The sequence below is a fragment of the Electrophorus electricus genome, chromosome 25, assembly GCF_041902795.1.
Source record: "Electrophorus electricus isolate QZ-2024a chromosome 25, ASM4190279v1, whole genome shotgun sequence".
Taxonomy (NCBI): Eukaryota; Metazoa; Chordata; class Actinopteri; order Gymnotiformes; family Gymnotidae; genus Electrophorus; species Electrophorus electricus.
The window spans coordinates 6,742,057-6,765,000 of NC_137521.1; the positions used below are offsets into that span (position 1 = coordinate 6,742,057).

General features: G+C 53.0%; 1 protein-coding gene across 2 annotated transcripts; it reads left to right on the forward strand.

The window, feature by feature from the left end:
* Positions 1-392: 392 nt before the first annotated feature.
* rnf11b (ring finger protein 11b) lies at positions 393-22,036 on the forward strand. 2 transcript variants are annotated; one of them, XM_035521802.2, is made up of 3 exons: positions 393-932; positions 18,162-18,331; positions 18,681-22,036. In XM_035521802.2, the coding sequence occupies exons 1-3, from the start codon at positions 810-812 to the stop codon at positions 18,850-18,852; spliced, it is 465 nt and encodes a 154-aa protein (XP_035377695.1). In that variant the 5' UTR covers positions 393-809; the 3' UTR covers positions 18,853-22,036. The 2 variants fall into 2 exon arrangements, with proteins under 2 accessions (XP_035377695.1, XP_035377694.1); XM_035521801.2 differs by lacking the exon at positions 393-932 and adding an exon at positions 953-1,640.
* Positions 22,037-22,944: the final 908 nt, after the last annotated feature.

The window sequence follows — 22,944 nt, forward strand, 5'->3', positions numbered from 1 at the left end:
AAATAGGTACAGGTTAGACAGCTAAAAGTAGAACTGGTGGCTAGCAGCCAAAGTTGACATCAGTTGTTCGTGGTTTTTTTTTTGTTTTTTTTTCATAGTGCCATCAGGTTTTAAACGTGAATTGACATCATTAAAACATAGTACGTCTATGACAGTTACACACACATATTCTATATCGCAAATACGGTCAGTAGAGACAAATATCTCAAAAATCACAACTGACTTTATGCATTTAACTACATTTTCAACGCTTTAAACGTTGCTGTTTGGTGATCTCACTGAAGCATGAATATGTAAAACTTACTTCCTTATTGAAGAAGAAGCCTTTTGATTGGCTTGCGGTGTGCGGGGGCGGGGCTAACTGCCTGTCTGAAAGGCAACTCGCCTATGAATCGCCATTGAGAGAGAAAACACTTGATATTGTGGGATTTGACATCGGAGAAGACACAACAGTTACGATATAGGTAGATGATCACAGACAAACGACAGCTGAAGAGACATTTGGCTCATTTAATGGGGTTTTGTAAAGTTAGGAAAGCTTGATTAAAAGAAAAGCCTTTTGTTTTCTTCTCGCTGCGCAAGGCTCTCTGTTAGTTTTGCCAGGTCTTTGAGGGCTTTGTCTCGACATGGTTTATTTTTGGTGAAACACACACAGGCTCCCGGGGATTTTACTGCCCTGTTTCTGATGGATACTGAAGTGTCTGGAATCAGCATTTAGTGACAAAACCAGGTCCAAGTGATTAATACAGACAGGCCAGTTAGTTAGGGTCCAGAATCTGAACAACGAAGGTGTTGGAGTTGGCTAGGACATGGGCAATTGTTTAAAGTCTCCTACTTCGGATGATATCTCCTTGCTCCATGAATCGCAGTCAGACAGAGCGAGTTTCGGCGACGGGGCTGATCCAGACCAGGAGCCACCGCCACCTTATCAGGTGAGAGGTGTTATGAACGTCGGGACGTGTGCGGTTTCTTTTAAATGTGCAGTCTAAGGCGACTTAACGCATCTCTTTTGTTCCTTAGCCACGGGCACCTCGGATGCGCTCGAGCTCGAAGATGTGTGGTAGCCAACTAGCGTTAGCGAACCCTAACATAGCCAGAAGCCGTTGTTCACGAAGAAAGCTTTTAACTGTAAAAAGAAAACAAAAAACAAAAAAACCAAACCCTTTCGCCGTATTATAACGCTTATAATTATATGTCGTCTAAACGCCGTCATGAAAAAACACAGCCCTGAAATACTGGCCTGGTGTCAATTAACGTTACATCATGTCGACCTTATCCTAAAGTCCCTGTGTTGTGTTGCTTGTAGCTCAGATAGCCTAGCTTCGCTAGCTGGTTAGCGCACTAAATCCTCTGTGTGATTTTAACGGACGGTCAAGGTCCTAAACGTGGCATACAATGTACATCCAGACCATTAAACTATAGAGTGCGCATTGTTTCCTTTGAGCGGTTACTTCCCATCGCCGGCTTATTGATTCAACGCACGAAGAGGCGTTAATGCGCAGTCATGTATGGGGTCTGTAGTGTGTTGGGAGAACAACTTGGTCTTGTGCATCTCTTGCATTGACGTGGATCGCAGTTATGTACACTTGCACAACTTTGCGGGACTAACCTATTTCCTAGATTACAGCACTGTGCTGTCTGTGAGTATGGACTACATACGAAACACTGAGACGTTTATTTCTTGTATAATATTTTACGCTGACTGAAGGAACTGTTACAAAGACTCCTGTATATTTCACATCCAGTAAGTATGGTTCATTTTTTAAGGTTTTGGTATTTGTCGTTCTTTTTTGTTTGCTTGCAAGTTCAGACCAACAGTGCGTTTGTCAACCCAGCCTGTGTGTTGTTGGACTGTTATGTCTGTCGTCTCTATTGGTCTTGAAGGTGTTGAACATTTGAGTGCAAGGTCACGGTCATAGTCACAGGTTAGTTTAAAATTTCCATATGGTGTGCAAGATGATGCCAGAACTTCATTTTGAACAATATATTATTGAAAAACATCTCTCTCTCTCTCTCATCCATTTTATATATATATATATATATATATATATATATATATATATATATATATATATATATATATATATATATATATATATATATATATATATATAGCTACTGCGAGCCTGCTTAATGCTAGTAATGAGCAAAGAAGACAATGGTTGTTAATGACTTAATGATGTGAAACTCTGGTTAAGGTCTCTTCTAAATGGTTAAAACAACAGCCAGGTCTGAGTGTTTCAACCAGTGATATGTTATTGGCTCACAGCTGTAGCTAGGCTCTTGGCTTTTCAACAAATAGAAATGAAAATATAAACATTTAAATGTGAAATTCTTCTGTAGAACAAATATTGTTCATCCTGTGAAATTCTTTGACACTTCCACCAGTAGAATATTCTGTGCCTAACCTTGACAGACAGGTCAAATTTGAATCAGAGTGAAGCCTTCGCCCGGCAGTGGAGCTGCGTGCTGCTTCCAGCTCTGTCGGATATGTGGACACTTGCACAGTATTCTGTTGGAAGTTAAGATGAGACAGATAGGACTCCCACTCTGTTCTGTAGCAGTGTGCACCATCAGTTCCCAGAGCAGGAGTCTATTTGACAGTTCCTTCACTCGGTGTAAAATATGACACAGTGTTTCAGAAGTGTTCCCTCTCTCTTCCTCTTGTCTTCCTGCCTCTCCCTTCTTTTCTAGACTAGGCACTTTGCAGCTTGGTGGGAGCGCCATTCCCCTCAACTGCCTCATATTGCTGTGGTCCTCTGTAATGTAATGGGTGTTTGGCTCAGGCGTGGGGGGCAGCGGTGGAGAAGCAGACAGCATCGAGCGTTTTTTTTTTTTGGGGGGGGGGGTGTTTGGCTTTCACTCCTTGCAGTGTCCTGACAACACTCTTTGGCTGGGAATAACACCGTTGGCTTGACGTCAGGAGGTCTGTTTGAACTATGTGGAGCAGACAAAGAGCCAGCCCAGGCCAAGTTTACAACCCAAATCACATTTACTGTGTGCCAAGAATGCTTGACATGTTTCATTTTCTCCTTCATTGGGAATTTTGGTTGTTCTCACTGGCCCTCTTGATGGAAAACCTAAGAACATTTTCCCACGTTAAGAACATTTTCAAAACGGTATTACAGATTCCCAAAATTTAAAATTAGCGCAGCTCTTGTTGTTGATGAATTAACCGATGGATTGAGGGGGGTGTCTTTCCTAGCCTCGTTTGTGGTAGCAGAGCCGCCCTGGGCTCCAGGTTACAGCAGCCTGGACAGGAACTCGTGTTTGTGGTCGATTTCTTCTTACAGCTGTCATGCTTCCTGAATCTCATAGGTGCTGTATTTAGTGTTCAGCGGAGTGAATGCAGCTGTCTAATAAGCTCAGACCCAGCTGGTTGACTTCACGGCAGATCAGCTGCGGCTTCAGAGTGAGGTTAGGAGATGTAGGCAAGCGCTTTCTCTTTATGTGTAGGTGATGTGACGAGCAGTAATTTCATGGTGGAAGAGAGATTTTTGTGTGTGTGTTTGTTTGTTTGTTTGGGGCAGTTAAGTAGAGATGCTGACTCATCTTTGCAAGCTGGGCATGGGTAGATAAGTGTGTGTGTGTGTGTGTGTGAGAGAGAGACACACAGAGTGAGCAAATGAGAGCATGAGGGGGAGAGGGAGCACGCATTAGCGTGTCAAGGCTTTGTTGAAATGACGGAGAGTCCCTGTAGCCTTGCACATCTCCCCTCCTCTCACCCAGAGTGTCGGCCCATCGGGTTGATCCCATTCTGGCTGGCGTGCAGCCCGCACTCTGCTTGGTGTTGTGTTTTACGGCCAGCCTGTGGTGCGGCAGACAACCTGTCCCTCCCTCTCTCTTTCCTGTCTCATGCAGAGAGCACGCGCCATGCTTGTATGGAGGACTGCTCAGCTGGAGTGTCGCACTACGCGTACACGCGGACCAAAAGCCCTCTTCCCACACACTTCATCTCTCCCGCTTTTATTTTCTTTCTCCACTCTCTGTCTTCTTTGCATGTCTGCAAAAAGGTAAAGGCAAAAGAAGACTGGGGGGGGGGATTCATGGGTAGAGGTCGATGACGATCCCTCGCACTGTGAGGAAAGGGGGCAACATGATCTATGAAAGCACATCAAAACAGAACGAGCATTGCTTTATTACTGGAGAAACACTATTTGGAGTTCTGCTATCAGTTAATAAAGGAAATTAATAAATCGATGTTATGTAGCATTTCACAGCTTGACATATGCTCACCAAACATGTGTTGGTCCACAGTCTGGAACACTTTTCCTTATGTACACTATAATCTGAGGTTGATGGTAATATTCTCTTTCAGAACTGCAGCTCACAAGTGAAACTGCAATGCCCATTAACTCCTTGTTATTTTAATCATACTTTCAGAATTGCTGTTGCCTGATTCCAAGAGTGTAATATAAAAACAAATCCCTTTCAGATAAAATCCTCTCTCTGCTACATTACCTTGTTAACAGTGTTAAGAATTTGAAAGCTTTGCTTTGCTGGACTCCCTCTGACTTGGCAAACTACATGAAATGTATTTCATGTATAAGCTTTAGACTTTTGACTTAAATTGTTCCAGTATGTCTTAGATATTTTGTGTTAAATCACATGATTGAAATCAAAACTCCTGGTCATAATGAAAGTGGCACAGGCTAGATTAATATTTCATCTATCTTTAGCACTTCATTAGTTTCAGTGAAGGTAAATAAAAGCCTGTTTGGCTTGAAAGGCAGTTTTGCTTCTTGGATAAAGGTGATTCTTTTCGTTCTTTATGAAAGAGGGATTTGAGGAGAGGTGTTCATATTCTATGAAAGAAAAAAAAAAACAGACAGCCTTCACAAAGAAACCATTCACACATGTTAATGTTGTGCGGGAATAGCCTTCTCTGCTTCAGCCCCAGTAGTCCCAAGTCTCAGGTATACAGGCTGAAGAAACTAGACCTCGGTTACTGTGTTTTCTCAAACCGACCCTGTTATAAGAATCCCATGCGTGTTCTTGTGGTTTTGAAATCCCCTGGCTGGCAGTAGCAGAGGCATCAAAGTTCAGAGCTGTAGCCACATTCCCATGCTCTTCACACATGCTGCTTGAAGGAGGTGCAAGATTGGTCATCGCTGCATGGGTGAAAGTGTTTTTGAATCAGGATGGCTTTCACAAAATGAACAGTAACACAATGTGTAACTGCATCTGCAGTGCACTCTAGTACGCAGTATGTAGACTGTCTAATTATCATCTGTGTTTGTGTAGTATACCGAACGTTGACCTGGTTTGTGGTGAGTTGCTCCAGGCTGTCGGTGTATCCTGCAGCATTGCTGCCATGCACCTACATATGTGCCTGATTGTTTAACCTTCTCTTTTAGTTTGTGTGCGCGCATGCGTGTGTACATGTGTTTGCATGTGTGCTTGAGCTCACTCAGAGCATCAGTTTTTTTTTGCTGTACTAAAGATGGTCATATTAGCTGTAAATAGAGACCAGTTTGCAGGCCATTAATGTAACTAATATGGGAATGCAGAATTTATATTTCTGTACATGGGTGATAATCTCCATAAAAATGCAATATGAGTATTACGATGAGAGTGAAGAAGTGGTTCCAGTCTTTAATTAGGCAATGGTGTGGGTGTATATACCCCATGACTGCTCACTGAAGGCCTTTACACCACTAGTTAAACTTTAGACAACATGCAGCGAGAACCTCTTGTTTGTTTTTATGGCGGTAGCCAATTTTTGCAAGAAAATGCAATAAACTATAATTAAATGCCAATATTGGCAGTCACTATGGAAACATTGCCTTTCTTTTACTATAAAAATTCAGTTGTGTGCCTAAAAAAATGACTTTTTTTTTTTTTTTTTTTTTTTTCCTCTCTCTCATTGTTTTTCCTCTTATGCTTCTGAGCTCAGGGTATTTCTCACTAAGCCCTTTCCCTTGCTGTTTGCTCATTGTTTACCTAACCTCCCTGTCCGTTATAATAAACAGCAGTTAGGAGGAACCCTTCAGCCCAGGCCCTTTCCCGCCAGCTGGCCTGTCGGCCCTCCCAGCAAACCCGTCCCACCTGGCCTGGCCTCACCCCGGGCTGATCCGCACACACAGGAATGTCCGTGCCGACATACTTCCATCCCGAGAAGGAACGCATGTCGCTCTCCTTGTCCTGTTGGGTGCGCGCTCTCACACGGGCGAGGTCACTACCCCAGCGTCCTCGTCGTAAGGAGGCGTCTGCCTCACCTGCGTGTGCAGGTGCCGGTGTTGGCGTGAGCAGGCTTTCCCTGGTGCTGCGCCCAGGTCTGCTCACCATTGTTGGCGCTCACTAGGCTGGAGGGACTTGCGGGATTGTGTGTGTGTGTGTGTGTGTGTGTGTGTGTGTGTGGGACTTGCCGCTTCTTGGGTAATACAGAGAGACTGCGGTGTGGAGGCTTTTGTCTGCTGAGAAAGCGGGTGGGAAACCTGTGGAGAGGCTGCTGTGAGCTGCCAGCACCAACAAAGAGACAGTACTGAAGACTGTAGTGAACGCCAGGGTTTGTTTTGCATTCTCACAGTGAGGGAGGAGGGGTAGTCCAGACGGCACACTTTGTCTGCACCATGTCCGGCCATGCAGGCTACCAGACAAAACATCTTGCGGCCAGCGCGCAGGCGCGCGCGTACACAGCCTCTAGACCCCCTCTCGTGATTAAGTAATGGTAAGGTGTCAGTTGAGAGAAGCGTTGCCTTCGCCCGGTGAGCGAGTTCTTGTCCTCCTGTTCACCTTTCCCCCCATGAATTGGCATGCACGCCGCCCAGCCCACACGCTCAGCCCTGTAGGGCACCAGTGTATGTGCGCACACCTGTCAGACGGCTGTTGGTGCAGCTGACCTTGCCGTCTCCTGTCTGTCAAAGACACTGGTGCCCTCTAATGACATGCCTACGTCCTCCCCAGCTGCTTTTGGCTGTGCAGAACTGGGCACCTGACCGTGTCGACGTGCAATGACAGGTTCCCCCGTCCACACGCTTTCAGAGGCAGTCTGATTACATGCAGGCTTTGATCTGACATCTGATGTTGGTGATGCACGGGCCACCAGCACTCCCCGGCTCGCAGACCAACTCCCCATGCACGGCCGTGCATGGGTAACATCCGTGGGAAGACGGGCTACTAGAATTTCAGGCATTAAGAGAGTATAGTTTGGTGCAGTAAAATTGTTGGCTGTGTGGGTGTGTGGCCTGTGGTTTGAAGAGAGAGTATGCTGATCCAGTAACATGAGAAAGTGTGTGCTGAAAGTGCAAAACTTCCCAAGCTCTAATGGACCCCCTCCTGTATTTGTTCTCACTCGACAACATCATGGCAGAATTTTTAACACCTTCCATGGGAGACATTTAAACTACTTGAGTTATTTCCTTCACCATCTCTTTGGGGCATTGTGGGGCTTTAGGGTGGGTGGGATGACGATATGCTTTCATTATCGTGTGGAGAGTGGTGTGTGGGTGTGTGTGGAGAGTGGTGGGTGTGTGTGGAGAGTGGTGGGTGTGTGTGGAGAGTGGTGGGTGTGTGTGGAGAGTGGTGGGTGTGTGTGGAGAGTGGTGGGGGTGTGTGGAGAGTGGTGGGGGTGTGTGTGTGTGGAGAGCGGTGGGTGGGGGGGTGTGTGTGTGGAGAGCGGTGGGTGGGGGGGGTGTGGAGAGCGGTGGGTGGGGGGGTGTGGAGAGCGGTTGGGTGTGTGTGTGTGTGTGTGTGTGGAGAGCGGTTGGTGGGGGTGTGTGGAGAGCGGTTGGGGGGGTGTGTGGAGAGCGGTTGGGGGGGTGTGTGGAGAGCGGTTGGGGGGGTGTGTGTGTGGAGAGCGGTTGGGGGGGTGTGTGTGTGGAGAGCGGTTGGGGGGGTGTGTGTGTGGAGAGCGGTTGGGGGGGTGTGTGTGTGGAGAGTGGTTGGGGGGGTGTGTGTGTGGAGAGTGGTGGGGGGGTGTGGTTGGGGTGTGGGTGTGTGTGTGCAGAGCGGTTGGGTGTGGGTGTGTGTGTGGAGAGCGGTTGGTGGGGGGGGTGTGGGTGTGTGTGTGGAGAGTGGTGGGGGGGTGTGGGTTGGTGGGGGGGGTGTGTGGAGAGTGGTTGGTGGGGGGGTGTGTGTGGAGAGTGGTTGGTGGGGGGGTTGGGGTGTGTGTGGGTGGTTGGTGGGGTGTGTGTGTGTGTGTGTGTGTGTGTGTGTGTGTGGAGAGTGGTGGGGGGGTGTGGTTGGGGTGTGGGTGTGTGTGGAGAGCGGTGGGTGGGGTGGGGGTGTGGTTGGTGGGTGTGTGTGTGTGGAGAGTGGTTGGTGGGGGGGTTGGGGTGTGTGTGGGTGGTTGGTGGGGTGTGTGGGTGTGTGTGTGTGGAGAGTGGTGGGGGGGTGTGGTTGGGGTGTGTGTGTGTGTGTGGAGAGCGGTTGGGTGTGGGTGTGTGGAGAGCGGTGGGTGGGGGGGGTGTGTGTGTGGAGAGCGGTGGGTGGGGGGGGTGTGTGTGTGGAGAGCGGGGGGTGGGGGTGGGTGGAGTGGTGGGAGGGTGTGGAGAGCGGTTGGGTGTGTGTGTGTGTGTGTGGAGAGCGGTTGGTGGGGGTGTGTGGAGAGCGGTGGGGGGTGTGTGTGTGGAGAGTGGTTGGTGTGTGTGTGTGTGGAGAGTGGTTGGTGGGGGGTGTGTGTGTGGAGAGTGGTTGGTGGGGTGGTTGGGGTGTGTGTGGGTGGTTGGTGGGGTGTGTGTGTGTGTGTGTGTGGAGAGTGGTGGGGGGGTGTGGTTGGGGTGTGGGTGTGTGTGTGGAGAGCGGTTGGGTGTGGGTGTGTGTGTGGAGAGCGGTTGGGTGTGGGTGTGTGTGTGGAGAGCGGTTGGGTGTGGGTGTGTGTGTGGAGAGCGGTTGGGTGTGGGTGTGTGTGTGGAGAGCGGTTGGTGGGGGGGGTGTGGGGAGGGTGTGGGTGTGTGTGTGGAGAGCGGTTGGTGGGGGTGTGTGTGTGTGTGTGAGAGTGGTGGGGGGGTGTAGTTGGTGGGGGGTGTGTGTGTGGAGAGTGGTTGGTGGGGGTGTGTGTGTGGAGAGTGGTGGGGGGTGTAGTTGGTGGGGGGTGTGTGTGTGGAGAGTGGTTGGTGGGGGGGGGTGTGTGTGTGGAGAGTGGTTGGTGGGGGGGGTGTGTGTGGAGAGTGGTTGGTGGGGGGGGTGTGTGTGGAGAGTGGTTGGTGGGGGGGGTGTGTGTGGAGAGTGGTTGGTGGGGGGTGGGGGGTGTGTGGAGTGGTGGGAGGGTGTGGAGAGCGGTTGGGTGTGGGTGTGGAGAGCGGTTGGGTGTGTGTGTGGAGAGCGGTTGGTGGGGGGGTGTAGTTGGTGGGGGGTGTGTGTGTGAGAGTGGTTGGTGGGGGTGTGTGTGTGGAGAGTGGTGGGGGGTGTAGTTGGTGGGGGGGGTGTGTGTGGAGAGTGGTTGGTGGGGGGGGTGTGTGTGGAGAGCGGGTTGGTGGGGGGGTGTGTGTGTGTGGAGAGTGGTTGGTGGGGGGGTGTGTGTGGAGAGTGGTTGGTGGGGGGGGTGTGTGTGGAGAGTGGTTGGTGGGGGGGGTGTGTGTGGAGAGTGGTTGGTGGGGGGGTGGGGGGTGTGTGGAGTGGTGGGAGGGTGTGGAGAGCGGTTGGGTGTGGGTGTGGAGAGCGGTTGGGTGTGTGTGTGGAGAGCGGTTGGTGGGGGGGTGTAGTTGGTGGGGGGTGTGTGTGTGGAGAGTGGTTGGTGGGGGGTGTGTGTGGAGAGTGGTGGGGGGTGTAGTTGGTGGGGGGGGTGTGTGTGGAGAGTGGTTGGTGGGGGGGGGTGTGTGTGGAGAGTGGTTGGTGGGGGGGTGTGTGTGGAGAGTGGTTGGTGGGGGGGGGTGTGTGGAGAGTGGTTGGTGGGGGGGGTGTGTGGAGAGTGGTTGGTGGGGGGGGGTGTGTGGGAGAGTGGTTGGTGGGGGGGGTGTGTGTGGAGAGTGGTTGGTGGGGGGGGGGTGTGTGGGAGAGTGGTTGGTGGGGGGGGGTGTGTGGAGAGTGGTTGGTGGGGGGGGTGTGTGTGTGGAGAGTGGTTGGTGGGGGGGTGTGTGTGGAGAGTGGTTGGTGGGGGGGGTGTGTGTGGAGAGTGGTTGGTGGGGGGGGTGTGTGTGGAGAGTGGTTGGTGGGGGGGTGGGGGTGTGTGGAGTGGTGGGAGGGTGTGGAGAGCGGTTGGGTGTGGGTGTGGAGAGCGGTTGGGTGTGTGTGTGGAGAGCGGTTGGTGGGGGGGTGTAGTTGGTGGGGGGTGTGTGTGTGGAGAGTGGTTGGTGGGGGTGTGTGTGTGGAGAGTGGTGGGGGGTGTAGTGGTGGGGGGGGTGGTGTGTGGAGAGTGGTTGGTGGGGGGGGGTGTGTGGGAGAGTGGTTGGTGGGGGGGGGTGTGTGGAGAGTGGTTGGTGGGGGGGGTGTGTGGAGAGTGGTTGGTGGGGGGGGGTGTGTGGAGAGTGGTTGGTGGGGGGGGTGTGTGGAGAGTGGTTGGTGGGGGGGGTGTGTGTGGAGAGTGGTTGGTGGGGGGGGGTGTGTGGAGAGTGGTTGGTGGGGGGGGGTGTGTGGAGAGTGGTTGGTGGGGGGGGTGTGTGTGGAGAGTGGTTGGTGGGGGGGGTGTGTGTGGAGAGTGGTTGGTGGGGGGGTGGGGGTGTGTGTGGAGTGGTGGGAGGGTGTGGAGAGCGGTTGGGTGTGGGTGTGGAGAGCGGTTGGTGGGGGGTGTGTGTGTGTGGAGAGTGGTTGGTGGGGGGTGTGTGTGTGTGTGGAGAGTGGTTGGTGGGGGGGTGTGTGTGTGGAGAGTGGTTGGTGGTGGGGGTGTGTGTGTGTGTGGAGAGTGGTTGGTGGGGGGGGTGTGTGTGTGTGTGGAGAGTGGTTGGTGGGGGGGTGTGTGTGTGTGTGGAGAGTGGTTGGTGGGGGGGTGTGTGTGTGTGTGGAGAGTGGTTGGTGGGGGGGTGTGTGTGGTTGGTGGGGGGGGTGTGTGGAGAGTGGTTGGTGGGGGGGGGTGTGTGGAGAGTGGTTGGTGGGGGGGGGTGTGTGGAGAGTGGTTGGTGGGGGGGGGGTGTGTGGAGAGTGGTTGGTGGGGGGGGTGTGTGTGGAGAGTGGTTGGTGGGGGGGGGTGTGTGGAGAGTGGTTGGTGGGGGGGGGTGTGTGTGGAGAGTGGTTGGTGGGGGGGGTGTGTGTGGAGAGTGGTTGGTGGGGGGGTGGGGGTGTGTGGAGTGGTGGGAGGGTGTGGAGAGCGGTTGGGTGTGGGTGTGGAGAGCGGTTGGTGGGGGTGTGTGTGTGTGGAGAGTGGTTGGTGGGGGGGGTGTGTGTGTGTGGAGAGTGGTTGGTGGGGGGGGTGTGTGTGTGAGAGTGGATGGTGGGGGGGGTGTGTGTGTGTGTGGAGAGTGGTTGGTGGGGGGGTGTGTGTGTGTGTGGAGAGTGGTTGGTGGGGGGGTGTGTGTGTGAGGAGAGTGGTTGGTGGGGGGTGTGTGTGTGTGTGGAGAGTGGTTGGTGGGGGGTGTGTGAGAGTGGAGAGTGGTTGGTGGGGGGGTGTGTGTGTGTGGAGAGTGGGTGGTGGGGGGGTGTGTGTGTGTGTGGAGAGTGGTTGGTGGGGGGGTGTGTGTGTGTGTGGAGAGTGGTTGGTGGGGGGTGTGTGTGTGTGTGTGAGAGTGGTTGGTGGGGGGGGTGTGTGTGTGTGGAGAGTGGTGGTGGGGGGTGTGTGTGTGTGGAGAGTGGTTGGTGGGGGGGTGTGTGTGTGTGTGGAGAGTGGTTGGTGGGGGGGTGTGTGTGTGTGTGGAGAGTGGTTGGTGGGGGGGGTGTGTGTGTGTGGAGAGTGGTTGGTGGGGGGGGTGTGTGTGTGTGGAGAGTGGTTGGTGGGGTGGGTGGGGTGTGTGTGGAGAGGGTTGGGGTGGGTGTGGGTGGAGAGTGGTTGGTGGGGTGGTTGGGGTGTGTGTGGAGAGTGGTGGGGTGTGTGTGGGTGGAGAGGGTGGGGGGGTGTGTTGGGTGTGGGTGTGTGTGTGGAGAGCGGTTGGGTGTGTGTGTGTGTGTGTGAGAGCGATGGGTGTGTGTGTGTGTGTGGAGAACGGTTGGGTGTGGGTGTGTGTGGGGGGGTGTGGGGAGGGGTGTGGGTGTGTGAGTGGAGAGCGGTTGGTGGGGGTGTGTGGTGTGTGTGTGGGAGAGTGGTGGGGGGTGTGGGTTGGTGAGGTTGGGGTGTGTGTGGAGAGTGGTTGGTGGGGGTGTGTGTGTGGAGAGTGGTTGGTGGGGGGTGTGTGTGTGGAGAGTGGTTGGGGTGGTTGGGGTGTGTGTGGGCGGTTGGTGGGTGTGTGTGGAGAGTGGGGGGGTGTGGTGGGGTGTGGGTGTGTGTGTGGAGAGCGGTTGGGTGTGGGTGTGTGTGTGGAGAGCGGTTGGTGGGGGGTGTGTGTGTGTGTGTGTGTGTGGAGAGCGGTTGGTGGGGGGGTGTGGGTGTGTGAGGGAGAGTGGTGGGGGGGTGTGGTTGGGGTGTGTGTGTGTGTGGAGAGCGGTTGGTGGGGGGGGTGTGGGTGTGTGTGTGGAGAGTGGTTGGTGGGGTGTGTGTGTGTGTGGAGAGCGGTTGGTGGGGGGGGTGTGGTGTGTGTGTGGAGAGCGGTTGGTGGGGGGGGTGTGGGTGTGTGTGTGGAGAGTGGTGGGGTGGGGGGGTGTGTGTGAGTGTGGAGAGCGGTTGGGGGTGTGTGTGGAGAGTGGTTGGTGGGGGTGTGTGTGTGGGAGAGTGGTTGGTGGGGGTGTGTGTGTGGAGAGTGTGTGATGGGGTGGTTGGGGAGTGTGTGGGCGGTTGGTGGGGTGTGTGTGTGGAGAGTGGTGGGGGGGTGTGGTTGGGGTGTGGGTGTGTGTGTGGAGAGCGGTTGGGTGTGGGTGTGTGTGTGGAGAGCGGTTGGTGGGGGGTGTGTGTGTGTGTGTGTGTGTGGAGAGCGGTTGGTGGGGGGGGTGTGGGTGTGTGTGTGGAGAGGGTGGGGGGGTGTGGTAGGGTGTGTGTGTGTGTGGAGAGCGGTTGGTGGGGGGGTGTGGGTGTGTGTGTGGAGAGCGGTGGGTGGGGGGGTGTGGGTGTGTGTGTGGAGAGCGGTGGTGGGGGGGGTGTGGGTGTGTGTGTGGAGAGCGGTTGGTGGGGGGGTGTGGGTGTGTGTGTGGAGAGCGGTTGGTGGGGGGGGTGTGGGTGTGTGGAGAGCGGTGGGGGTTGTGTGTGGAGAGTGGTTGGGGGGTGTGTGTGTGGAGAGTGGTTGGTGGGGGTGTGTGTGTGGAGAGTGGTTGGTGGGGGTGTGTGTGTGGAGAGTGGTTGGTGGGGGTGTGTGTGTGGAGAGTGGTTGGTGGGGGTGTGTGTGTGGAGAGTGGTTGGTGGGGTGTGTGTGGGAGAGTGGTTGGTGGGGGTGTGTGTGTGGAGAGCGGTTGTGTGTGGAGACGGTTGGTGGGGGGGGGTGTGTGGAGCGGTTGGGTGGGGGGGGGTGTGGAGAGCGGTTGGTGGGTGGGTGTGTGTGGAGAGCGGTTGGTGGGGGGGGGTGTGGAGAGCGGTTGGTGGGGGGGGGGTGTGTGGAGAGCGGTTGGTGGGGGGGGTGTGGAGAGCGGTTGGTGGGGGGGTGTGTGTGGAGAGCGGTGGGTGGGGGGGTGGTGTGTGGAGAGCGGTGGGTGGGGGGGGTGTGTGTGGAGAGCGGTGGGTGGGGGGGGTGTGTGTGTGTGGAGAGCGGTGGGGGGGGGGGTGTGGAGTGGTGGGAGGGTGTGGAGAGCGGTTGGGTGTGTGTGTGTGTGTGGAGAGCGGTTGGTGGGGGGGGGGGTTTGTGTGTGTGTGGAGAGCGGTTGGGGGGGTGTGTGTGGAGAGCGGTTGGTGGGGGGGGTGTGTGTGGGAGAGCGGTTGGTGGGGGGGGTGTGTGTGGAGAGCGGTTGGTGGGGGGGTGTGTGTGGAGAGCGGTTGGTGGGGTGGGGTGTGTGGAGAGCGGTTGGTGGGGGGTGTGTGTGTGTGGAGAGCGGTTGGGGGGGGGTGTGTGTGTGTGCAGAGCGGTTGGGGGGGTGGGTGTGTGTGTGGAGAGCGGTTGGTGGGGGGGTGGGTGTGTGTGTGGAGAGCGGTTGGTGGGGGGGGTGGGTGTGTGTGTGGAGAGCGGTTGGTGGGGGGGGTGGGTGTGTTGTGTGGAGAGCGGTGTTGGTGGGGGGGGTGGGTGTGTGTGTGGAGAGCGGGTGGTGGGGGGGTTGGAGTGGTGTGTGTGAGAGCGGTTGGTGGGGGGGGTGGGTGTGTGGAGAGCGGTTGGTGGGGGGGTGGGTGTGTGTGGAGAGCGGTTGGTGGGGGGGGTGTGTGTGTGTGTGTGGAGAGCGGTTGGTGGGGGGGGGTGTGTGTGTGTGTGGAGAGCGGTTGGTGGGGGGGGTGTGTGTGTGTGTGTGGAGAGCGGTTGGTGGGGGGGGTGGGTGTGTGTGTGGAGAGCGGTTGGTGGGGGGGGTGGGTGTGTGTGGAGAGCGGTTGGTGGGGGGGGTGTGTGTGTGTGTGGAGAGCGGTTGGTGGGGGGGTGGTGTGTGTGGAGAGCGGTTGGTGGGGGGGGTGTGTGTGTGTGTGTGGAGAGCGGTTGGTGGGGGGGGTGTGTGTGTGGAGAGCGGTGGGTGGGGGGGTGTGGAGTGGTGGGAGGGTGTGGAGAGCGGTTGGTGTGTGTGTGTGTGTGTGTGTGTGGAGAGTGGTTGGTGGGGGGTGGTGTGTGTGTGGAGAGTGGTTGGTGGGGGTGTGTGTGTGTGTGTGTGGAGAGTGGTTGGTGGGGGGGGTGTGTGTGTGTGTGTGGAGAGTGGTTGGTGGGGGGGGGTGTGTGTGTGTGGAGAGTGGTTGGTGGGGGGGTGTGGAGTGGTGGGAGGGTGTGGAGAGCGGTTGGGTGTGTGTGTGTGTGTGGGTGTGGAGAGCGGTTGGGTGGGTGTGTGTGTGTGTGTGTGTGGAGAGCGGTTGGTGGGGGGGTGTGTGTGTGGGGTTTGTGTGTGTGTGTGTGGAGAGCGGTTGGGGGGTGTGTGTGTGTGGAGAGCGGTTGGGGGGGTGTGTGTGGAGAGCGGTTGGTGGGGGGGGGTGTGTGTGGAGAGCGGTTGGTGGGGGGGGTGTGTGTGTGTGGAGAGTGGTTGGTGGGGGGGGTGTGTGTGGAGAGTGGTTGGTGGGGGGGGTGTGTGTGGAGAGTGGTTGGTGGGGGGGTGTGTGTGGAGAGTGGTTGGTGGGGGGGTGTGGTGTGTGTGTGGAGAGCGGGGTGGGGGGGGGTGTGTGGGAGAGCGGTGGGTGGGGGGGGTGTGTGTGTGTGTGTGGAGAGCGGTGGGTGGGGGGGTGTGAGTGGTGGGAGGGTGTGGAGAGCGGTTGGGTGTGTGTGTGTGGAGAGTGGTTGGTGGGGGGGTGTGTGTGGAGAGTGGTTGGTGGGGGGTGTGTGTGTGGAGAGTGGTTGGTGGGGTGGGTGTGTGTGTGTGGAGAGTGGTTGGTGGGGGGGGGTGTGTGTGTGTGGAGGAGTGGTTGGTGGGGGGTGTGTGTGTGTGTGTGTGTGGAGGGGTGGTTGGTGGGGGGGGTGTGTGTGTGTGTGGAGCGTGGTTGGTGGGGGGGTGTGTGTGTGTGGAGAGTGGTTGGTGGGGGGGTGTGTGTGTGTGTGGAGAGCGGTGGGTGGGGGGGTGTGGAGAGCGGTGGGAGGGTGTGGAGAGCGGTTGGGTGTGTGTGTGTGTGGGGAGAGCGGTTGGTGGGGGGGTGTGTGGGGGGTTTGTGTGTGTGTGTGTGGAGAGCGGTTGGGGGGTGTGTGTGGAGAGCGGTTGGGGGGTGTGTGTGGAGAGCGGTGGGTGGGGGGGGTGTGTGTGTGTGTGGAGAGCGGTGGGTGGGGGGTGTGGAGTGGTGGGAGGGTGTGGAGAGCGGTTGGGTGTGTGTGTGTGGAGAGTGGTTGGTGGGGGGTGTGTGTGTGGAGAGTGGTTGGTGGGGGGGGTGTGTGTGTGTGTGGAGAGTGGTTGGTGGGGGGGGTGTGTGTGTGTGGAGAGTGGTTGGTGGGGGGGTGTGTGTGTGTGTGGAGAGCGGTGGGTGGGGGGTGTGGAGAGCGGTGGGAGGGTGTGGAGAGCGGTTGGGTGTGTGTGTGTGTGGGGAGAGCGGTTGGTGGGGGGGTGTGTGTGGGGGGTTTGTGTGTGTGTGTGTGGAGAGCGGTTGGGGGGTGTGTGTGGAGAGCGGTTGGGGGGTGTGTGTGGAGAGCGGTGGGTGGGGGGGGTGTGTGTGTGTGTGGAGAGCGGTGGGTGGGGGGGTGTGGAGTGGTGGGGGTGTGGAGAGCGGTTGGGTGTGTGTGTGTGGAGAGTGGTTGGTGGGGGGTGTGTGTGTGGAGAGTGGTTGGTGGGGGGTGTGTGTGTGGAGAGTGGTTGGTGGGGGGGGTGTGTGTGTGTGGAGAGTGGTTGGTGGGGGGGTGTGTGTGTGTGGAGAGTGGTTGGTGGGGGGTGTGTGTGTGTGTGTGTGTGGAGAGTGGTTGGTGGGGGGGGTGTGTGTGTGTGTGGAGAGTGGTTGGTGGGGGGGGTGTGTGTGTGTGGAGAGTGGTTGGTGGGGGGGTGTGTGTGTGTGTGGAGAGCGGTGGGTGGGGGGGTGTGGAGAGCGGTGGGAGGGTGTGGAGAGCGGTTGGGTGTGTGTGTGTGTGGGAGAGCGGTTGGTGGGGGGGTGTGTGGGGGGTTTGTGTGTGTGTGTGTGGGAGAGCGGTTGGGGGGTGTGTGTGGAGAGCGGTTGGGGGGTGTGTGTGGAGAGCGGTTGGGGGGTGTGTGTGGAGAGCGGTTGGTGGGGGGGTGTGTGTGTGGAGAGCGGTTGGTGGGGGGGGTGTGTGTGTGGAGAGTGGTGGTGGGGGGGGTGTGTGTGTGTGTGTGGAGAGCGGTTGGTGGGGTGGTTGGGGTGTGTGGGGGTGGTTGGTGGGGGGTGTGTGGAGAGTGGTTGGTGGGGTGTGTGTGTGTGTGGAGAGCGGTGGGTGGGGGGGTGTGGAGTGGTGGGAGGGTGTGGAGAGCGGTTGGGTGTGTGTGTGTGTGGAGAGCGGTTGGTGGGGGGTGTGTGTGTGTGTGTGGAGAGTGGTTGGGGGGGTGTGTGTGTGGAGAGTGGTTGGTGGGGTGGTTGGGGTGTGTGTGGGTGGTTGGTGGGGGTGTGTGTGTGTGTGTGTGTGTGTGTGTGTGTGTGTGTGTGTGCCCGGAGAGTTTTGGGTGTGTGCGGAGAGGTGGGTGTGTGTGTGCGCGTGTGGAGAGGTGGGTGTGTGCGCGTGTGGAGAGGTGTGTGTGTGCGCGTGCGGAGAGGTGTGTGTGCGTGTGTAGAGAGTGGGTGCTTGGGTGCTGTGGGTGTGGATGTGTTTGGGTGCTGTGTGGGTCTGGAGAGTGGGTGCTGTGTGGGTCTGGAGAGTGGGTGCTGTGTGGGTCTGGAGAGGGTGTGTGGATGCTGTGGGTGTGTTTGGGGTCTGTGTGTGTGTGTGGGTGGAGAGGGTGTGTGGATGCTGTGGGTGTGTTTGGGGTCTGTGTGTGTGTGGAGAGTGGGTGCTGTGTGGCCAGTGTTGGCCACATACAAGTGTCTCTCACAGCTTGTGATGACGACATCATGGTTTGTGGCCCGGTGAGCTCAGGCAGCGCCGAAAACGGAGAAATTGGCAGCCACTGCTCTGTCATTACTTTGGGCTTCAGCTCATTTAGAGTCACAGACCACTGCTGCTCACTTCTGATTTCGTTTCCCAACTGACCAGCATCGTGTGTTTAGACTTCTGCAGTAAAGAAAAGACGCCACTTCTAAAGACTCTCCTGTGGGAAACATTTCACTCGTTGGTCATAGACAAAAGGTCAGGCAACAGAATATTTATGTCTAGTGATGTGGCTCCGTTGGTTGTAAGGGATAAAAGGATAACATATGTTAATGTCTTGCCCTTATAGCGTTGGTCTAAGCACTATCACCTGTTTTCCCACTGGTTCTCCTAGGGAATGCATACGAAGCATCTGTTTGACTAGAACCACCTACCTCCCTACCCCCATATATGCATGAAACAAAGTTTCGATGAAATATTGCCCCCTAGTGGAGCATAATTCATATTTCCCACTTGCAATATGATAACGCTTACTAATAACTATAGTCCACTTCATTATTAAAACGCAATTTCTCATCTAGCTTGGTTACTCACTTTCCCATATTGGTTTACAGTCAGACGCCCAATTCCTTCATTTGAATCTTGTTAAGGAGGTGGAGACGTGCAAGCTCATATTTTGTTGTGCATGCGTGTGTGTTTATGTAGGAGCAGATTCATGTTCCCGTGTACCACCCCACTCCGAGTCAGACCCGGTTGGCGACACAGCTGACGGAGGAGGAGCAGGTGCGTATCGCCCAGAGGATCGGCCTCATCCAGCACCTGCCCAAGGGAGTGTTTGACCCCGGCAGTGACGGCACCGAGAAGAAGATACGAGAGTGAGCAGCCTAACTAACATCCTTCTGCCCGACGCTACTTTTTTTCCCCTAAATAAATGAAATGGCTATGTCGTTAATATATTTTTAGCCATATCTATTTTGTCCAAAATTAGAAAGGGACCAAGGTATTAGGAAAAATACGCCCTTTTGTATTTCAGAATTTTTACCTAAATGTTAGAAGTTCTCAGAGATTTACACACAACTTCTTTCTGGGCTAAAACCTGCAGAATAACCAGATAATAATATGCAGGCATGTGTCAGCTTTGCAGTGTATTTTTTCAAAGTAAGACCAGCAGCAGCCCAGCAGTGCTGTGAAGTGCTGCTCTCACAGTGCTGTCTCCCTGTGCAGGTGTGTGATCTGCATGCTGGATTTCGTGTACGGCGACCCAATCCGCTTCCTGCCCTGCATGCACATCTACCACATGGACTGCATCGACGACTGGCTCATGCGCTCCTTCACCTGCCCCTCCTGCATGGAGCCCGTGGATGCTGCTCTGCTCTCATCCTACGAAACCAACTGAACACTGGCTGTACTAATCCTTGTCTCTCATATATATATATATATATATATCTATATATATATATATATCTATATATATATATATATATCTATATATATATATATATATATATATATATATATATATATATATATATATATATATATCTCACACACACACACACACAGAGTTCCTGGACAGGGCAGGTGGAAGGTGGTTCCCATGGCATCATGGGACACTGGAGGACCTGAGATGCTTTCCTGGGTTGTCCTGCTGGACAGGGAACCTGCAGGAGCCACACGAGTGGCTACATCATGTGACTTTTCAACAATGTCCTGACTCCCAACAATGTCTCATCATTCTGCTGTGGCACCTCTTACACTGGAAGGCATCAAACAGTAGAAAAATGTACAAAAAAAGACTATGGGGAAAATGCAATTTGGCTTGTTCTCCTCCCAATCGCTGTAATGCAGTGGGGAGAGGGGCTCACTCTCTTCTTTTCTCTCACACATTTTTGTGTGTCTCTGTGTTCCTCTGTCATTCTCTCTCTGTCTCGCACTATCTCTCTTTCCATGTCTGTTAAGGGCTCGTTTGTTTTTCACCTGAGATGATGAAACGCGCTTGCACACTAATTACACATGTTGAAATTTGCACTTCTTAAAGACATCTCTTCCCATGGGGCCCTGTACATGGAGGGTTGTGTGCATATCCTGAAACGTGTTCCATTCCACTCTGTGTTTGTTGGAGCACCTTCTCCTTTCCATATTGGTCATGACTAACAAACCTAAATGCCACCTAGCAGCCTGAAACATACTGTTTTCTATGGATTTAGGAGTTATCTTACCACGAATAGTGCAGTTTCTGAGTAGACACTGACACCGCTTTTGGTGTTTTGGCTCAGTACTCTGGCACTGTGGATTTAAAATCAAAGCATGCTCCTAGAGTACAGACTGCCAGCGCTTCTGTTATTTTTACATCTATAGGAATAACAATAATATATTTACTCAACATCCTCCTCTATCCCAGGGTCAGAAGTCAGCTATCTGCTCAGCTGTTCAGTGGCAGACTTTGCGATACACCATGCTTTCTTCATGCACTAATGAAGGGTCTAGGTTTGATTCTAGATGTGGCATGTGCAGCTGAAGTCTGCTCCTTCTCGTCCGTAAAGATATGGGAATGTTACTAAAGAGCATCACCGGAGCTCAAACCCGGGCTTGATCAGAGACATGGCAGGACCATCAGGGCTGGATTCCTGGATAGGGCGAAAGCCTTATCTTTTAAGGTGATTCAGCATTTTTTATCTAGGGTTAGGACTGGGCTGTAGGTGTGTCAGAACGGGCTGTTTTGGTCTCTTGCTGAGCCATAGCATAACAACTGGCAGACAATCAAAAACTGGTGGAGAACCAGCCCAAGAGTGCTGGAAATGAGGAAAGACAGAAGAGGACCACTTTCCATATACAGTCATAGACACCAAGATGATCCTCTGTAAGAGTGATCGCCAGCTGTGGTAGCAGGGTGAATTAATTGCACAGAAACAGCATAACTGCTCACATCCAATCAAATAGCTTCAACGTCTCATGGTGGAGATTCACCTTGCGTTACAGCAACTGCGGAGTTTCAGTGCCCCCAAAGATGGGATATTCTTGACTGGCCAAGTCAACGACCCAGTCACCTGACCTCAATTCAATTTAGCCTGCATTTCATTTTGAAAAGCCTCCAACATGAGCAGGCAGGGAAAATGGGCCATGCAAGATTCTGAGGGCCTGGTCATGTTTATGGCTCATAGACTACAGGCAGTTATGAAGTGCATAAAATTTGCACCCATGTATTTAAACATTTTGCTAAACATTTATTAATTTATCTGATTGCTTTTCCCTCAAATGGGAGGGGAAAAGAGGTCTAATTGCTCTATTCAGCCAATACAGATATAAATACCCTGTAAATTATGTGCTTTATGTTCATAAAAATCATATACGCTAAACATAGATTTAATGTGCTGGACTGCATAACCAAAACAAGAAATACTGTCACTGTGCATTTCCCAGGCTGTTCCAGCAGATTGGTTTTCTGATTAGGTTGGCTTTGGAGTGCTCTTACCAGTACACAACCTTTGAGATTTCTGGAGAAGAACTTTCGACTTCCCACTCTGCTGAAATATCAGCTTGTCGCTCAGTTATTGTGTCTCGTTTTCTTGGCTTTGAAGTTGTGTATTCTTTATCTGTATATTTTTACAAATATAATTTCCCCCCCCATTGTAGTGAAGACCATAGTGCTGGAGCTTTCACATTGCCACAGTCGAACAAAAACATTGCACACTGATGGTTTCTTTGGTTGTAACCAATTTAAAGGTGCAATATTAGACTCTGTGGTTTGCGTTAAAGGTGAATGAATGACCCTTCGTAAAAAATACACATAAATGTGAATGATTACACCATTCACCTTGGGTCACTTTGGTTTGCATAGTATTGTTTTTTGTTTTGTCTGTGCATATGTGTGATTTTAATTCATGTACTGTTTATTTACTTGTCCTTATTGTGCATATACTAGATTGTTTTGTGGCTGTAATTTATATTTTAAAAACAAATCTCATGCTTAATTTTAGAGGAAATTCATCAAGCAATGACCATACAGAGAAATGTGCAAGTATGTGTCTGACTTTTGGAAGCAGCCGACATTGAGGTTAAAGTCGGTTCAATTCACTGGCATGGCTCCTGCTTAGACAGCAAAAGTAAGCATTTGTCCTTTTGCAATGTCTCTGTACCATCTCATCTATTTCTCCTTTTCTCTCTGTCTTTAAACATAAATGTAAAAAGTAGAGGCATGAAGGTGCCACTGCATGAACTAAAACCTGAGTGACATGGATTAGCAGCTTACCAGTGCGTTTGATTGTCTGGAACATTCCTAGGTACCCTTTGCCCAAGAGCCTCACTATTCTAATTGATACAGAGGCACAAATGAACATAGATGTTGCTCTATTTTTCTAACTCCTGTGTCGTCAGTTCTATAAAAGGAAAATGGTGATCTTCATGACTAAAGGAAGTGGAAACTTGGTGCTGGTTTTGTGCGCTGTTTCTGTGCTCTTGGTATTTCATCATGTGTTGTTCTTCTAGCCATCACCCTGTTATCAACCACATTTCCAGACGTACACAAATGTAAGAAAAACTGAAACAGGGACGCGGCTGCTATTAAAGTGAAGAGTTTTTTATTTGTGTGTGGACTATTTTTGGGGGTAGAATAAGCATATGCACATGGAGGGTTTATAGTCATGACATGGGATTCATCGTCAACCCTGCTGGCCTTCATAAGTGGCCTGCTACCTGTAGCTAGGTTAAGTAAACATAACTTTATCTTGTTGCTTTTGATGTAGAAAATTCCTAACTGAGTCTTCTTACCCAAGCCGGATTCATTTGTCAAGAGCCCTGGTATAATATGATTTTAACTGCTGAGCTGACTTATTTTGCATAGAAAATGCTCCATTGCTACCACAGTTAAACTTTTGTTTAACAAGAGAGGGCAGAGTTACTTTGTCCTCCATAATCTCAGACATTAATACTGGGAAGGCTTAACGTCACACTGCCTCCACTGGCTTGCCTTTTTCCCATTGTTCATCCTGGTGCCATCTATCCCCCAGGTAAGTAACACAAATTTTTACATTTTACACACAAAATAAAAAAAGATATAATTCATCAGCTCAGGCCACTTTCTTCAATTCAGCATATTAAAAGATTAAATTAACAGATTGAGGGAAAGCCATATATATGGAGCTAACAACACCACAGTCACAGGTTCACTGTGGATAAGGTCGTCTGCTGAATGCCGTAAATGTGTGACTGTGGGAGATATCATTACTAAAGTGGGCTTTATGAAATGGTCAGACATCTGATTGATGGATTTGGTTGGGGGTTTTTTTGCGGTGGGGGGGGTTGTGAGGTGAAGTGTACATTTAATATTAATTTACTGTGGTTGCTCGTTGTATTGAAATATTTATATCTGGGTCAGTTAGGCGTCGTGAAAAAAAACCCTATATGAATCTAGCTGTAGTACCTTTGCTTTCCACCAGAGAGCAGGGTACTGACCTGGGCGCTGACTGTCACGCTGCCGGCCTCTCTGCTT